General features: G+C 49.0%; 1 protein-coding gene across 2 annotated transcripts; it reads left to right on the plus strand.

The window, feature by feature from the left end:
- The first annotated feature begins 301 nt into the window (after positions 1 to 301).
- FAM89A (family with sequence similarity 89 member A) lies at positions 302 to 17,554 on the plus strand. Of its 2 annotated transcripts, none has more exons than XM_033099872.1 (2): positions 302 to 596; positions 16,477 to 17,554. In XM_033099872.1, exons 1-2 carry the CDS (start codon positions 336 to 338, stop codon positions 16,738 to 16,740), a joined length of 525 nt encoding a protein of 174 aa, XP_032955763.1. In that variant the 5' UTR covers positions 302 to 335; the 3' UTR covers positions 16,741 to 17,554. The 2 variants fall into 2 exon arrangements, with proteins under 2 accessions (XP_032955763.1, XP_032955762.1); XM_033099871.1 differs by lacking the exon at positions 16,477 to 17,554 and adding an exon at positions 736 to 1,420.
- The last annotated feature ends 532 nt before the right edge of the window (positions 17,555 to 18,086 follow it).

Below are 18,086 nucleotides of genomic sequence, written 5' to 3' on the forward strand. Positions count from 1 at the left end.
GTCTGGTGCAGCCGGGGCGGGTCTCCGTCCCGAGAGTAGCACAGTCAGGTGAGGGGGTCGTCGGGGGAGGGGCTAGATGTAAGCCCGGCGGATACAGGGGCGGGACCGGGAGCGCGGGAAGGGGGTGGGGTTGGAGGAGAGCGGGGGGTGGGTCCGGGGTAAGTGGGCGGGGCTGGAAGTGGGTGGGGCTGGAAGAGAGCCAGGCCGGTGGGGCTTGAAGGGGCGGGGCGCGGGTGGGGCGGGAAGTGGGCGGAGCGCCGTCGGGAAGGGGGCGGGGCGGGCCAGGAGAGCATTGGTCGGGCAGTCGGGGCCGGGCGCGTGGCCGGGCCAGGGCGATGAGCGGGGCCGGTGCGCGGGGGCTGCGGGTGGACGGGCTACCCCCGCTGCCCAAGAGCCTGAGCGGGCTGCTGCACTCGGCGTCGGGCGGCGGCGCGGCGGGGGGCTGGCGGCACCTGGAGCGGCTGTACGCGCAGAAGTCGCGCATCCAGGACGAGCTGAGTCGCGGGGGCGCGGGCGCCGGCGGGGCCCGGAGCGCAGCGCTGCCAGCCAAACCTCCAAACCTGGACGCCGCGCTGGCCCTGCTGCGCAAGGAGATGGTAAGGGGGCTCCGCAGGCCGGGCGTGGGGGCGGAGGGTCTCCCTGACCCGGCTCGCCGTCCGGGCCAGTTCGCGGGACCCGAGCTCTGCTCCGGAAGTCCCCGCGCCAACCCTCCCTTCTCTGGTTCTTGTGCCCCAGGAGCTGGCGTGGAAAGACGGGCACTGTCCTCTCAACTGCCCCTTTTCCTTGTCCTCTGTGTCCGCGATTGGACCCTCACCCAGACAGGGTCCCTACTCTCCAAAAGCAGCTTTGGAGAGCGGCTACCCCCAATCTGGCCCCGGCTGGCTCGGAAACCCAGGCGGCCGGAGGCGCGGCGTGGGGTTCGCCCTTGGCCTCGGTGCGGGAGTGGCTTTCTCTTCCCCCTCAGAGTGCAACAGATCTCCGGTGTCAGGGAACGGCTTTCCCTGCGCCCAAGGGGTTAAGAGTTGTGTGCGGTGGTGCTTTCCCGTCTGGATGGGGACAGCTGGGTTCGAGCGAGCGTCGCTTGGAACAGCCCTCGCCCCTCCCCGGCGCCCCAGGCGGCGCGTGCGGAATCCGATTACAGCCCGAGCCTCAGGCTCCAGACGGTCGAGCGGGCGAGCGCGCACCTAGCCCCTCTCTGCGTCGGGCCCCTGGGGTCCTCCCGTCTGGGCTCCAAACAATGGGGCTTAGTTTTCGTCAGTCCTAGGGAAGTACATTAGGTGCTTCTGGATCAAGACGCACGGTTTAGGGCAACGCCAAAAGCAGGGCAAGGACAGAGATTTAGGTGTTATCGAGCCTTTCCCCAGCTCTCTTCACCCGGCTTAGGCCAGAAGAAAACAGAAAAACTGCCTCCTTTCTAACCCCCTCGCTGGCTACGATCACCGCCCCCTCCTCCCCCGGCGCCCCCCCCGCCGCCCCTCCCTTTAGGATCTGCCCATCCCCTTCACCTAGTACTGGTTCTTTCCCTCTCCCAGTACAGGTGAATACTTCATTAAGGAAATCCAATATGTGAAAGCCGTTTTGCCCCCAAGAATAAATTTGCGAAAAGATTTATAATGGGAATCCTTTAAATATGCGTCTAGTTCATTAAGCTATCAGTTAGAAAAATTCCATTTATGCATCTTTTTCCCCCCCAGAAGCATATCTATTCTGAAAACAGAATTAAATCTAGAAAAGCAGCCCTAATACTTTTTAATCAATTAGATACTGTCCTCACTCTGTAGCTGGCATTGAAGTGATTTCCAATTCTCTTTGAAAAGATTTTTAAGCTTCTTACAGAATGACTTTAAATTCTAAGCCGACTTTTTTATTTATGAATAAATATTTACAGACACCAGCAGTGCTGCGTTTGAATTAGATAAATTTATGCCTAGTATGTTTACAGTCTGAACTTAGATATTGCTTAAATATGGGGGTGAAATAGGAAGAGTCCTCCCAGCTTAAGTTCCATACTGGAACTGAGACAGGAAAAGCTCAGGGCCACTCCTTTTGTGACGCTGTCTGGTTTATAAACATGCTTTGGAGTCTTGCTGTGGTGGCTTGGGAGTCAACATGCCATTCCCAAAAGTAATTTTCCAGGTCCCTCCTGGTGCCACTCAAGTACAGCCACAACCTTGTAATTATGTCTTGGGCCAGAGCTCTCTCTAAGCCTAATTATCTGAAGCAGCAGGAAAATAAGCAGCCATCCTGAGGTCTGTCTGATATTTAGCTGAGATAAAGTTAAGATAGGCTACAGGCCTTGACAAAGTCCCTTTCAAGAAATGTCACAAGGTCTTTGAAAGTATTCTGGTCTTTTGGCTTTTTCAGAGACCGACTCACCGGGGGTGGTAGGGTCTGAGTGATCACCTGAAGCAGAGGCTCCCACTGTGAGTGCCTCACAGAGATAAGAACTGGGAGTTCATTCCTGAATTATTTCCAGGAACAGTTTGTGTTGATCTATTTAATTTGAAGGCCTGAGGTCAAATCTGTGTCAAGGGACAGAACTGGAATTCATGGCCCTTGAATGTGATTAATCCCTTTTAAAAAAAGTTTTGTGCAAGCAGAGAAAGGGCTGACTTCCAGCAGCGGTGACATGGAGGAGACAGGATTTTAACCAGGGAAAAGGGCCCTAGGACAGGGGCAGCAAGCAGGCACTGGGAGTGGGTGGCAGCGAGAGGGGCTGGGATGGTGGGCCAAGGGTTGCCAGGGAAGGGGTGAAGCAGGACAGTGGCACAGAGTTGGACTCTGAGAGATGGATTTGATTGTAGGGTGTAGGAGGGAGAGCTGGACTCGTGGGAGGTGCTAGAGGCGAGCAGGAGGTAGAGCCTCCAGCAAGCGGGGACCATGCAGGAGACGCTCCTCTGAAGTAGATGCTGCAGGATTGCTGACTAAATATTAGAGTTGGGGAAGGTAATGAAAGGAACCAGAGGTGACTTCAGCTTCTCATGGGACATGCAGTGAAGCAAAACAATTCAAAATTACTCACAGTCCTAGCACCTAATCACTGGTAAGATTTTGGGATATTTCCTGTGTAAGCACAATGTAAATGCTTTCTATACATCAGCTTGAAATTTTTCCATGAGATACATACTCAAAGTCTTTTATATTTTTAAAAATCACTCATAATTTAAGTACCTCCCCTGAGGTCATAAATTCAATCAGATGTGTCCAGCTCCAAAGGCCTGTTTAACTACTGCATTAGACTCTCCGCATGCAAGCCTGTACACACACTCATACACACGCTCACACTCGTACACACACACCCACACCCACTCGTACACACACACACACACACACAGATCACATTATACTGCCTTTCTCGGGGCACATATTGCAAGCATCTTCTGGGTCAATATATACTGGGGGTGCCAAAAAATGTGCACATTTTAAGAGATGTTATCCATGTTTTACTTTATGTTGTTTTTTTTTTAAGATTTTAATGGGTGAAGGGGAAGAGGACTTTATTGGGGAACAGTGTGTCCTTCCGGGACTTTTTCCAAGTCAAGTTGTTGTTCTTTTAATCTTCGTTGTGGAGAGTGCAGCTCAGCTCCAGGTCCAGTTGCCTTGTTGTTAGTTGCAAGGGGCGCAGCCCACCATCCCTTATGGGAATTGAACCGGCAGCCTTGTGGTTGAGAGGACGCGCTCCAACCAGCTGAGCCATCTGGCCACTGGGGAGCTGAGCAGCAGCTCATTGACTTCATTCTAGTTGCGGAGGGCGCAGCTCGCTGGCCCACGTGGGAATCGAACCGGCAGCCCCTTTGCCCAGAGCTCGCGCTCTAACCAGCTGAGCCACCCATCCACCCTATGCATTACTGTTTGAAGTTGAATTGAACTACAGTAGCAATGTGTAGTATGACACTGGCTCAAAAGATAGCGTTAATCAAATGAATGCTCGTATCATTCATTGTATTACAATTTGAATACAGTTTTTTCCTTTCTTAAAATGTGTGTACATTTTTCTTGGCATACTCTGTATGTTAGAATGGCTTCAATAACTGCATAGTATGCCTTTATATGGCAGCAGCAGCCTTGATAATCCCTCATTGGGAGTGTGGGGTTTGTTGCACATTCAATGTGGGAGGCAGAAGTGGCTGCTTTCAGTGGGAAAGTGGCTTGCCAGGACATCAGTGGAAGAGTGTTAAACATTTTGGAATGTGGAGTGAGAGGCCGGAGGGGAGATTTTGGCCTGGAGAGAATGGTTCGAAGGATGGTAAGGGTGGGACCTGGGGAAGCTGGTGTGCAGGGTGTGTGAGGGCAGGGGGAGCCTGTGTGGGCAGAGGGTTCTGTCCCATGATTGGTGACACCCTGCTCTGCTCTGAGAGTCATAGTTTGTACTCCAAGTTTCAGCATTTCCTGTTCCAGTGACCCTTTCTCTGGAGTTCTGTACCACTGTGATTCCCATCCCATCCCACAATGGGCCCAAGATGGTTATTGTTCTGTAGACCAGAAAAATGCCATTAAAACGAGAAGCTGAGTTTGTCAGTTTTTTTTTTTTTTTTTTAAATATCAGAGAGTATTTTTAGATCATATTCAACGGATGTTTACTGGGTGTATGTTAGGTGTAAAGTACTGGATACAGGGGTGACTAGGAACATTCTAGATGTGAAGGACTGACCCCATCTGGTAGACATGGGCATCTTCACAGCAATATGACTGCTGTAGTTTAGACCACTTCTCGTTTTCATGACCGAAGACTCTACCTTAGTAACAGAAACTCCATCTGAACTAGCGAGCTCTTGCAAAGGGACAGTCTTGTTGAACAGCTGGATGCACATACAGAGACAGGACCCGGCTGTTGGGGTTCGAGGAAGTCCACTGTATTGTCCCCCCCTCCCACCATTTTATTTTTTTTCTACCTTTTGGAACATGGCTTCTAACAGTCTGCACTCTCGGTTTCGCCCTTGCTTCTTAGGTCAAGTCTGTAAATGCTGTGAGGAAGGACTCAAAGTGCCCAGCTTGGGTGGCCTGGCCAGCCTGGGCCAGCGAGTTGTGACCCAGGGCACAATTGTATTTTACTAAGAGGGTGTGACCATGTGGGGTGCTGGGGATTCCTCAAAGAAAGGACGGTTTGCAGAGATGGAGCAGGGAGCTGCTGGACAGCCAACATACTAGATATCACAGACCTCTTTCTATATAAAAATACTTAGCCCTGAGCGCCCCGCGGTTTGAAAGAGTTTTACCTGCCTAAGCTGACAGGCTAACTTTGCACACCAGACCTCAGTCAGCGTTTCAAATCCTTGCATGTGGTTGAAGGAGATCTTGACTCTCCATATCCACTGGGCCCCCTGGCTCACAACTTTTCTTACGCAGATTTCCACAGACTATCCTGCCCAGCAGCTCCGTGAGGTGAGGTTGGCTTGTCAAGCTAAGATAGCCAAGAGTCACACGAAAGTGTAGAGGCAGAAGAAGGGCCTCAGACGTGAGGCAGGGGACCATGGGCGCAGGGGGCGTGGGGGCAGCGTCCCCGAGGATCGTGGGTTCTGCTTCTCAGATCAGCAGCAGCAGGTTCTCACAGGTCTGCCTCGGAACCTCTTTGCCTCAGTTTCTTTTTTTCTTCAAACTATCAAACAGTAGTTTGGGCAACCACCTGTACACGAGTGGGAAGTCATCCCACAGAACTTTTTGTTCTTGAACTGAAAAGATTTGGGAGAAGAATTTAATCTGAGGAGAACGTTTGATTTCTGAGACCAACACCACTGATCTGCCCCACGTTTCACTTGAGACAACTAAATGCCTGGTGAGCTTGTCCAGTGGACTGTACTGCGGGAGCCATGTGTTAGCTGGAATGGCAGACATCTCCGTGGGATTCAGTCTTCCCCTCCACGTGACACCAGTGTCTTGGAGAGGAGCTTGTAGTCTTTGAAAGGGTTTGTGGTGAAGGTCCAGCCTCACATCGGGCCTGTGAAATGCCGTCTGAGACGAGGGCCTTAGCTCGCACTGTGGCCTTCTTGGTTGTCATGGTCACCGGAGCCTGGGGGTGCCCGATGACCTTGAAGCAGGCATCAGGATGCTGAACTGGCGTTAAATTCTGTGGTAGCACTTTGGTAAGCCTGTTCTCTGCTTGAGGCTTAGCTCCCCTGTTGGGAAAACGAGGGTTCAAGACACAAAGGATCCTTTTGGCTGTAGCAGTGTGAGTCTTTTCCTCTCGTGCCTTTCTGGGTCTTCACAGCTGCCTAGGAGTCAGTCCCATAGAATCACGTGGGCACGAGTACAGGCTGTGTGGTGCCCCTGAGGACACTGCACCGCTGTGCTTGCTGCTGCAAATCCACTTCATGCAACTGGAAGCAGAAAAGAAGGAATGGGGCAACTGCTATTCTTGGACGCTGTTTATCAAAAATTAGGCTGTCTACGATAGTTCTTACAATTTTTAGGCCATAATTACGCTGTACAGTACTTGTCCCCATTCCAGTAACCGCCCCCCCCACACACACAAAAAACTACATATATGCAATCGTTCGTGCATGTGAGAACTCTTGTGCGTCTGTGTGGTGGGGGTGGGGCAGTAGGGCTGGCTGTGGGGTCAGCGGTCTGGTTTCACTCACTTTTGATGTCATCTCTGAGGTTCTACTTATAGTCCCAGGATCTGAAGATGTAAAGAGCTGAAAGATTTTTTCATACGACTTTAATATGTACTGTTACTGTGTCTGCCGAGAGGGACCGACCGTAAGCTGACGTTTGTCCTAACTCATAAGTATCCATAAATAGCACACCTTCTACAGCCCCGCCCCTTCTGGTGGAAGGTGTCTGTCTGTTAGATGTGAACATGAAAGTGCCCCATTATTGCTGCTGTGGCCACCTCTTCATTTACAGAGGTTCCTGAGTGAGCTGGTGCCCAGGCGTGTTTGCGTCTGGAAGAGCTCAGTGCTGACCCTGGCTCCGGGCCTGGTCCAGCAGTGCAGCAGAGCTTGGAGGCCAGTGGGCGAGGACGTCCAGGGCAGCTGGAGAAGCGGACTGGCCCTCGTGCCGTTCACCCACACCACGCAGCAGCCGGAAGCTTTGCGTTTAGCGCCTGGAATACCCACCTTACTCCACAGAGACTTCAGACCCCAGTTTGAAAAGCTAAATTTTTCAGGGTCCCGGGCAGGAAAGCCTGCAGACAGACCACAGTCCAAGAACAGGAAACCAGCCCTGAGACTGGCTGGGTCAGATATTTGCCCCTCTTGCTCAGCGTCCTTCTCCACCTCCTGTTCGCCCCATTCCCTGCCCACATGCTCCAGATGTTTCCAGATAAGTGGGGAGGGCTCCTTAAGTTGCTGCTTCCCTCCTGTGGCTTGTTCCTTCACAGACACTTGACACAGAGATGTTTATTCTCCCCCCAAGAACTTTGGAGACTGAAAAACCCTTAGCCTTCCTTATAGTTCTATAGAAATTCATTAAGAGGAGTTGTGGCCATTTCAGTTTTCATGGGCACTTTGTGTTCACTTCCTTGATCGCCCCTAAGAGCTGTGGACTGGCCTGGTTTTGCAGGTGAGAGAACCCTGTCTTTAAGGCTCAGGACAGGGAGGTGCTGACCTTGGGGTGGGGGTGGAGAAGGGAGGGTAACCCCTGTGGACGCCAGGCCGCCTCAGCCTGGAGAGGCTGAGCAGAAGAAGATTACTGAAATACATATAGAGACTAGAGAACATGTAAACATGGTGTTTTATTAGGTTGTTGACTGTGCTTCGAACTGGAGATAAAATAGCCAAGTTCAAGGCAGTTAAAGAGAAATGCAAGGTATTTAACATTCTTATAACCACAGATATGCAAATCAAAGCAATAAAGTCTCATGTTTTACCTAAATGTTTAGAGCAGAGATTTAAAAGAATGATCATAATGATGGTGAAATAATTTTATTTAGGGAAACAAACACCGTAAAACAGAATGGACGCCAACCACTTTCTGTTGCTTATTATGTCAGTTGTCTGAAAACACTAGGAGCTGATATGAAATTTTCTATACATTGTCCAAGAAAGGGTGTTCTGATTTTAGCTTCGGTTATCTTTCTTAACTGCACCTGCTCCTACACGGAGGGAATCTCGATTAATTGGATATCATTCAAAAAAATGACAGAACACAAGCTAACCTTCAAATGTCATTAGAAGTCATGTTTTTACCTCCTGTCCCACCTGATTTTTAGCATCAGCTGCATCCACGTCAGCATTCATCGTCTTGGGTCATGAACCTTTGGGCCTTGGATGAATGGTCTGTTGTCTGTGGCCCCAGGACTGGGGAGGGATTGGAAGGAAGCATCCATTCCTCTACTCCCCTGCAATTTCATTTATCCTATGGAAATAGTCACACAAGTGAATAATAATCCTTGTACCTGGATGTGTATTGCAGTCATACATAACAGAATTGTATAAATTGTATAATATGTAATACTGATAGAATACTGCACAATTGTTGAAAAGACTGTACAACTGTATATACAGACACAGATCTTCACAGTATAAAAAGTAAGTTACAAAACAGTATATATATATATATATGGTATATACACATATATAAATGTGTGTGTGTGTGTGTGTGTGTGTATATATATATATATGTATATATATATATGGAAATGGTAGCTAAAAAACAATATGCATGCATAGTGTCTTGAGGGATATATCCAAAGGCTAAAAGTGGAAATCTTTAGAACAGTGGTTCTTAAAGTATGGTCTGGGACACCTAGGGGTCCCCAGATTCTTCTGGGGGTCCATAATTATGTGGTGGTCATATTGACAAATGTGACTTTTAAAATATTACCTAAGGAAAAGTATCAACCTTTGGAAGATCTGCATAATTCAGTGAATCAATTTTCCACATTTTTCTTATAACTAATGCTTGATGTTATAAAGTCATGCATGGTTAAAAGACCCATCCAGAGGGCAAGGCTGTTGGATTTTATTGTAACAGAGTATGAAAAGTTCACTGGCATAAATTTAAGTCCCATACCGCAGCCAACTAAAGGGGAGTGTCGAAGAAGAATATCCACAATTATCTGAAAGGCTACTCCTTTCCCAGTTACATATCGGTGTGAGGCCAGGTTTTCTTCAATCAAAATGTCACAAAAGATCAAATGCAGAAGCACATAAGGCAGATGTTAAAAAGATTTACAAAATGTGATTGTTCCTAAAAATTTTATTTATGTTTATTTTTAAGAGTAAAGGAGTCCCACGACCAAAATATTTGAAGATTGCGGCTTTAGAAAGTAGAATCAGGAAAGACTGGTTTATGTAATTATGAACCATTGATTTCTTAATACATTAGAATGTTTTCACACCCGGGGGAAAAGTAAAAGGATTGTGCAAAGACATTTCTTAAAGAAAATGGTCGATTCCTTTTCTTCATCTATGCCTAGGACCGGACAAGAGGAAATGGGCTGAATTGGTACTAAGGTTAGTTTCTGGGAACCGTTTAGTTGCAGAATAGGCTCTCAGGTTGGATACCTTGAGGGGTAAGCAGAAAAGCCAACTCAAACTGCCTTACGTAGTAGAGGGATTTGTGGAAAGGTGTAGAGGTGGGGCGAGCTTTGGGTCCGGCTGAATCTGGGGCACAGTCATGCAGGCTGGTCTGTTTTCTGCCTCTGAATCACCATGGCTCTTCAGAGTCTAGTCCTCAGCTTGGTGAATGTAAAGTGTTTACAGGAGATGAAGCTGGTCAGATGGCACCAATGCATTTCCGCCCGGGGGAGGAGAAAGTGGCGCAGGAGACCACATGATGGATGGGAACTGTGCCTCAGTGAGCACAGAAGCACAGCTCACAGGGCAGCGCAGGCCCTGGCAGGGAGGGGCATGTCTGTCGGCTTGGGAGCTGGGTTAACAGCCCCTGCCCACGAGATCCACACTGCTGCAGTCTCTTCTTTGCTTTTCCTTTTCTAAACAGTATGCAGGTCAGTGTCCTTCTGTCAACACATCCTTTATCCAGAAATCAGGTTACGATCCATTAGGTCACTGCTTCCTTCATTACGTTCCAGTCCTGCAGACTTAAACTACACAGCTCAATTAGATTTCAGGCATTTACCAAGTCTCGTCTGAAATAAATTTACAAGCATCGGTAGATGCTGCTTCATTTTTTACGTTTTGAAAAGATAACTTTGTCAAAGTCCTCTCATTGTAAGTTAATACATATTCATGACAGAGAGTCTACAAAATTCAGAAAAGACAAAAAAAAAACAACTAAAAATCACCTGTGATCTCAGCCTGTTGCTACCCCACAGCTGGCAGTGTGGCGTCTTCCTTCCGCTGTTGTCTGCTCAGGCAGTGCAGGCTGGTGGTCACAGCACCACACCTGCAGCCCTGCACACCGGCCAGCTCCCTGCTCTGCCACTGGCTGCCACCTTCCAGGGCTTCATTTGCTCATCAACAGAATCAACACCTCCCTCACAGGACAAGGGTGAGGCTTACATGTTTCAGGAGGAAGACGTACAGCCCAGTTCTTCTCTACAATCAATCCCTAGAAGTGAACTAGTTAGCTGACCAAAAGTTATGCAGTATTTTAAGGCTTTTGATAGCCATTGACCGTTAGTCCTCCAGATTTTGTAAGCGTGCAGTCTTGCTAGCAGTGTGCATCCATTTTATTATACTTTTTGTTATTACTATGTAGTTTTAGAAATTAAGAGTATCGTGATTGTTGGGAAGAAATTAAGCAGTACAGTAAGAAGTTCTGCTAACAAACATTTTCTCTTTCAGTCAGAAGCTTACAGATGTGTGTGCATATACGTACAAAGTGAGATCCTACTAGACATACTGTTCTGAAACTTGAACTTTTGTGCTGAATAGTTCATGTTGGTCACTGTTCTACTCTAGTACATGCAGAAGTGCTCGTTCTTTTAAACGACGGCCTGGTTTTTATCGTGTGACTCCACCGTAATGTCTTAGACCAAGTTCCTATCCACCCGTTATGTTTCCATGTGAACTCTCATACAACAAACGTTTTCTGCATCTGTCCCCTTCTTTCAGGACCCTATGCTATAGGTCCTATCCTCCGGCTTAGCTGTACATCCCCCCGGCCCCTGTCAGGGGGTACTTTTCATCTCAGGTTGAGGAATTGCAGTGATAGGAGATAGTGGACAGGCGTGAGGTGGGGGGTGTCACTTCAGAGTCCATCCCGGTGGAATTTGCTGAGAAGAGGCTGACTCAGCACCACAACCGGCTCCCTCCCCAGCCCGACACACAGACCCTGCTCAGTATGGAGCCAGGCACTGATAATTCATTTCCTGTCTATTGGTTTTGCTTTCTACTCACTGCTGTATTTGGGAAGAAGTTGCTTTTGTTTATGTCTCTTAAACATGCCAGTGAATTACTGCGACTTTTATTTTTAGTTTCTTAAATAAAACAGACTTTAATACAAGTTTTTATTTCTAAAAATTATCCTAAACTTCGTTCTGATACTTTGCTTTGAATCAACAAACATTTCACTTTAAAAGTTCCTTTCATCTTCTAAGCCTTGTGTCCTACAGGTAATGTTTCTATTGTAATTTTTTAAAGTCAGGAAGAAGTGCCTCCCCACCAAAGATATTCAGAGACTGAGTGATGCGAAACTCAGCTGGGAGCCACCGCCCTATCTGACGTGTACTTCAAAAGCCAGCCTTTTGTGGATTTCTGAAGCCATGTCAAGGGTGGTTCGGGATTGTTTATGTTGTGGGTTGGTGAGCACCTGCGAGTGCTGCTGGCGGGTACAGAGGGCTCTGTGGGGAAAGAGAAGAAAAGGATCAGGAAGGAAGCAGGAAGCCTGGACAGAGAGAGGAAGGAACCATGTCAGCAGTTGAAAGCAGTGGAAATGTGTGACTTGTTCTTCTCTCGAAGGTCTAGAATGAGGGCTACAATGACAGGGTCTTAGAAAGCTGTGCTGTCCTTACATGAGCCTATCTGAATTTTTTAAAGGTGTAATTTCAAAAACAGCTGTATCTTCTGAATCCAGCTGTGAATTCCGGAGGTCAGCTGTCCTTCAGGGACCTGTGGGAACACATCAGTGAGATGACAGGCTTCCAGTGCTGGCAGAATGGAGACAATGGGGGGTGGGAAGCTGGCTTACGGAGGTGTCCTCCTTCCCCCACATACACTTTTTTCTGGAAGAATGAGTTCTCGTTCATGGGGGATTTAATTGTATTATCTCTTGGATGGTCCCCTTCCCACGTCTCCAGACCCTCATACTTCAGTGTGGAGAGACTGATTTCTGGCGTGAGTCTCTCTCCCAGCACACATGGCTTGCGCTTGACCTTGTCACGGCACTCAGAGAAACTTGGTTTTGCATCTTCTGCTCCTGTCAGGCAAGACGTGAGTGTTGTGTTTCTTTTTTCATGACGTGGTGAAAACCGTGCAGAGCGAGGCTTCCTCAGGGCACCTTGGGGCGCTCTGGGCACAAAAGGCTACCTGTTCAGCCCTGCTGCCTCTGGGGCTCCCCAGGATGGAGTGAGGGTCCCACTGACCCAGGCTGCTTCTGTCTGGGAGGACACCTTAGGTCTCTCCAGCGAGTGCTCCCATCCCGTGCCTGCTCTGCAAGGCTCTGTGCTGGTGCCTAGGGATGGGAAGGAGCTGGGTCACTGCCGCACGGGCCTGTCCTCCATTAGGAGAAAGGAGAGCTGTGTGTGTCGTTAGTGTGAGGCGGAGGACAATAAATGCCTCAAGACCCGACAGAGGTGAGGGAAAAGCGAGGGACGCGGGCGGAGCCAATCAGTCTGAAGGCTGGAGGAGACGCTGGCGTGGGGCCAGGTGAGCCAGGAGCAGGGCTTTAACCGACGCAGTGGGGACAAGTGGGGGACAGTTAGGGTGCCACCTGACCGTTGCCTGAGGTGCAGGTAGAGCAAATTATGGAATGCTGCCTATGGATTTTCAGCTTCCTGTACAAGACTCAAGTGCTAGTGTGTAAACAAGCACAGCCCAGACACAGGTGTCCTGGTGGCAAGTAGGTTTGTGCAGGACCTACGTGTCCTCATGGCTCATTTGGAGGGTGTCTGTTACATGAGAGGAGGGCTGGTGCTGAGGAAAGCAGGGAAGCTGGGGCGTGTGTAGGCGTGTGTGCACGTGTGTGTGCTTAAAGCCTGTTCAATCAGTTGACACCCTTGGCATGTGTTGGCTTGGGTAACAGGTGCGTGTGCCGGACGGGCTGTATTCCCAGGTGGGTCAGACCTCCGTTTCTAGGCCAGCATTCCACCCAATGACAAGGCAGCTTTGTGAGTCATCGGCTGCTGCAGTGCAGAAAGGTCCAGGACAGGATCCCACACCGCCGGGCATGTCCTACTAGGCCAGGGACACCTGGAAATGGCCCCTAAGGAGAGAAGCCTGGGACCGAGGCACTGGGGGAAGTCAGGGCCTCTGAAACCCGGCCAGGATCGCAGAGCCGGGGAGCCCAGGCTCCTGCTTCCATCCTGCCCTCCTCCAACGGGTCCAGCAGCATGTTGCTCCCTGAGACTTCTGTCTGGTTCCATCTTTCATTCCCAAGGCAGGAGACAGTCTTGGGGTCCCCCAAGCGATCTGGTATCAGAGTGACTCAGAAGAAGGATTTCCAGGATCCAGATGAATCTTTGCTAGAGCTTTTTGAGCAATTATTGGTGTGACCCTGGGAGGGTGTGACTCATGTTATTAAAGTTTATACTCCTTGTATTAAGTCCTACAGAAGATAGGCTGAGTCAGAATCTTGTGGCTTGGTTATGGTACTCAATTCGGGAACAGCAGAGGTGTCTTGGAAAACTGGAGTGAGGCCAGAGGAAAGGATTTGATGGTTAATGGATCAGAACGTCCTCACGAACAAGTGAAGAACCTGAGGATATTAGCTGGGAAGACAGCGTTTTCAGGGGGTGGCCTGGGGCAGAATGAAAATTATCTTCAAATATTTAAAAGGTGGTTAAGAAAGAGAGAAATTAGGTTTGTATACACCTCGGTTATACCTGGCAGCAGGCCTGTGTAGACCTGCGTGGGAGGTTTTGACTTGGTAGAAAGAATAATTATATCTGTTTGAAAAGGAGTGAACTGGTGTGGAAGGTCCTCCCTTTGGGGGGTGGAAGTAAGACGTCTGAGATCCTTTCTTACTCGAGAGTCTCCAGTCCGCACTCCAGTTTGCTCGCTGCTTGCTTCCGTCTTGCCGGACCTCGCTCTACGTCTTCTACCGATCATGACTGCTGCCTCCGCTTCGTGTTGGTGTTGACTGGCAGAGGCAGGGGCATGGTGGCACATGGTGCACTGTCATGATGGAGCCCTGCTGCCCGGTGTGCCCTGTACCTGCCTTTCCTTCCCAGGCGAGATTCCGCAGACTAGCAGAGTGGAGAAGAGTAACGAAAACAGCGCCAATGGTAGCAGCAGCTGTCGCTCTTCCTAGGAGCTGGACAATTTGTCCATGTCTCTCAACTGGGGGTGGCAGAGCCAGCATTTCAACTCAGGCAGGCACTCTCCGTGCTGCTCTGCCTGGCTGGCCTGAAATAAATATAAGTGGCCTGGGAGAGACAGACAGATACTTGTGTCGACACTGGTTCTTCCCTGGAACTGGACCTCAGAATCATCTGGGTGATTTTTAAAACGCAGGTGTCAGGGACCCATTTTTCCTCCTGACACAGACGCACACGCAGTACACTCACACTCTAACCAGGGCAAGGAGTGATGGTGTCACCCTAGGGTGTGGCACTGTGACAGCCTGAGCATCTCTTGCTGTACCTGTGGCTTACCTGGTCAGGTGTACTTTTGAGAGCAGGAGCCGGGCCTACCCTCTGACAGCTCAGGAAACTCCCAGACGGGTGCCATTTAGGACAGAGTCAGGGGTTCACTACACACTCACAAAGTGTTTGAGATAGCTGTATGTTCTCCCCACTACGTCGCTCATTTTATAGGCAGGGTGAGGGCAGGGGCCTCCATATTGGAAGTGGCAGAGCTGGCGGGGCCGGGAGGCCATGCCCCTGGCCTGTGGTGAGGTCTCTTCCTGAGCAAAGCTCATTTTAGAAGTTCCAAGGTAGAAGGAATTCTGGAATAATGGGAATTGCTATGGAAACAACAGAACTTGCCTCTCGATCTGGAAGTCTTCCCTTGAGCGTCTTAGCAAAATGTGCTAAGTAAATGTGACCTGGTTCCTGTATTATGGTATGTTTGGCTATAGTGGGAAGGTAGCCAGTGTTTGCTTGGTCACTCACAGTAGCTGAGGGGTCTGAAGAATACCCTGGAATTTAACACCCAATCTTGTGACAACACAAACGTTTCTTTCTGGACCCCAGCTTCACTTGTGTAAAAGTCAGACTGTTATGAGGAGCAAAAGCTCCTATCTGGGTATGACTTACAAGAACTGAAACCTCTAACATGTCTCTGTGTTTTTCTGTGTACACATTTCCATGTATTTTTGGTGCTTTAGCCCAGGCCGTGGTACAAGAGGCGTTCAATTACTGCTTATTAAAATGGATCGGTATTTCACTTACTCCTCCCAGGATCCCCGTCAGAGAAATTATTATTCCGTTTTGTCATCAACCAAGGCATAGAGATGATACGTGACCTGCTCGAGGGCCAAGAAGCACAAGGCGGGTCTCTTGGCATCTCGTTTGGAGTTTCTCCCCAGCAGCATTGCTCAAGGTCACTGTCACCAGTGGCCCCAGACTTACTGAATCAGCGTCTGTGTGGTTAACAGGAACCCCAGGTGATTCTTACACACATGAAAGTGTCAGGTGCTCCGGGTTAGGCTGCATTTCCAGGTGGATTAACCCTTTGGGATTGATAAAAATGATGCATTTTTTGTCTTGTACTTTTCCGTGGGATGGGCCTTGGGGAAGGGAGGAACTTGAAGAGAAACAAAGATACAACTTTTACATGTTCATTATTCTATCACCACTTGTGGAAATGGTTCCCAGGAGACTCTTCGAGGCCCTGTCTTGCGAGGCTCAGTCAATGGCTTGCTCTGGCAACTGATCCCAGCACCGTCTCGGTTGGGGTAAGACTGATCCAGTCGGGAGGAGAGGGAATCAGACCACCTCTCTTGAGAGCCTACAGGTTGAGCTGGTCAGAGGGTGGGTGCTCCAGGGGCCAGTATGTGACCCTGAGTGGTGCGCTCCTGTCACTGGAAAGAGGACTGTGTTGTTTCAGGGGGCGGAGAATGACTGGGTTAACAGGGAAGGCACATGTGGGTCGTCTCTGAATCTGGTCATAGCAAGAGGAAATGACACACTTGTGTCTTGGTATACAGAGCGAAACCAGCCGGAGCTACCGGAATGTGCAGTGCTATTGCTCGGCGGGTGTGCCGGCTGAGTGCCAGGGAGATTCTTCAGGTTGGGGCCCATGCCCTCAGGGGTGACCCTTCCCTGACACTCTGAGTAATGTCTCAGGTGTGGGCATCCCACAATTCAGGCTGTCTCAAAACTGGAAAGCCAAAGCATGCGAGTGACACCCCGAGTCACTGGCTATACAGAAGGAATGTGCTGGCACGAGCAGATGGCTGACGGAGTGTTCCACCGAAATGAGACTCCGGGGCTGACTTCTTGTTTTTACCTCCTACCCTCCCCTCAAGGTTGGCCTTCGACAGCTGGACATGTCCTTGCTCTGCCAACTGTACAGCCTGTACGAGTCCATTCAGGAGTACAAGGGAGCCTGCCAGGCAGCAGCCAGCCCCGACGGCGCTTACGCTCTGGAGAATGGCTTCTTTGACGACGAGGAGGAGGACTTCCAGGAGCAGGACCCCCTGCAGGCCGGGAGGGAACGCGGCCCTCCGAGGGACCTGTCACTGCCCGCCGCCCCTCTCTCCAGCAGCGACTGGATTCTGGAGTCCATCTAGACGGTCTCTGGGGAAGGCGACTCTTACTACCGACACGGGCAGCATTTGCTTTCCCTCTTGCAAGAAGGCTCCTCTGCTCATGGGGGGTGTTCCCCAGGCTTGCAGGACCAGTGCTGCCTGTTTAATTTGTAGGCAGGGAGAGCTCCAATGGACACCTGGTGGCAGTCTGTTTGGATGGCCGAGTTTCTGCTTAGGTGCACAGCAGTATTCTGACACCCTGGTACCGATGACTCACAGTGACAATATGACAAGAGAATCCTGGAGAAGATCCTCGTGGGAATTTCCTGTGAGACGACTTCTAGTTCGTTCCTTCTCGACAGATGGAAGACGATTGCCACCGTCTTTGTTGTAGGGTTTGCCTCGAGTTGCCATGCGTCAAAGCTAACATTTCACGGCTCCCTTCCTTAGTACCTTCTTCAGCCTTGCTTGGTTTTTCATGAGCTTTTGAGCCTCTTGGTTGAGCTTTATTTATTTGTAAGCTGCATTACCAACTGTCCAGGTGACTCCATGTAAGCTCTATACTGAAAAGGCAAACATTTCAGGTTACACCAATCAACTGCATTCTCTGAACCTGTCAAAACAACGTGTATCGTTCCTTGCCCATCAGATATATAGGAGGAAGGAAGAGCATCGATTGGGAAAGAACTGCGCCAGCTCACGTTTTGTATCATTCATTGTACGGTGGCAAATGTCTTTGTTTCTAAAGATTCTGAATGTAAACTAGTATGTTAGAAAGTGAGTCCCCCGCCTTCGCTCAAAACAGTGATCACCTTAAGCCTTAATATATTTATTAAAATCCTTTATGAACACTTTATACTTTGTGGGTCAAAAATGAGGATAAAATGCTAAACTCTCTGTCTGTAGCTGTGTATTATTTTGGTCTGAATTCAGAATTATCAACTTTCATAACTTGAATGCATTGAATATAATCAAATACTGAAAGAAAATTAGTTTTTTTAATTTATTTTTTCAATTACAGTTGACATATAATATTATATTAGTTTCAGGTGTACAACATAGCGAATAGACATTTATATACCTTATGAAGTGATCACCCTATAAATAAAGTACCCACCTGACACCACACATAGTTATTACAATATTATTGACGATATTCCTATGCTGTACGTTACATCCCCATGACTATTTTCTAACTACCAATTTGTGTTTCTTAATTCCTTTGTCGATTTCACCCATCTCCCCAGTCCCCTCCCATTTGGCAACCATGAAAATGTTCTCTGTATATGAATTTGTTTCTGTTTTGTTTGTTTATTTTGTTCTTTAGATTCCACATATAAGTGAGACTCCAGGGCTGACTTCTTGTCATATGGTATGTGTCTTTCCCT

The sequence above is a fragment of the Rhinolophus ferrumequinum genome, chromosome 27 (genome assembly GCF_004115265.2).
Source record: "Rhinolophus ferrumequinum isolate MPI-CBG mRhiFer1 chromosome 27, mRhiFer1_v1.p, whole genome shotgun sequence".
Classification (NCBI taxonomy): Eukaryota; Metazoa; Chordata; class Mammalia; order Chiroptera; family Rhinolophidae; genus Rhinolophus; species Rhinolophus ferrumequinum.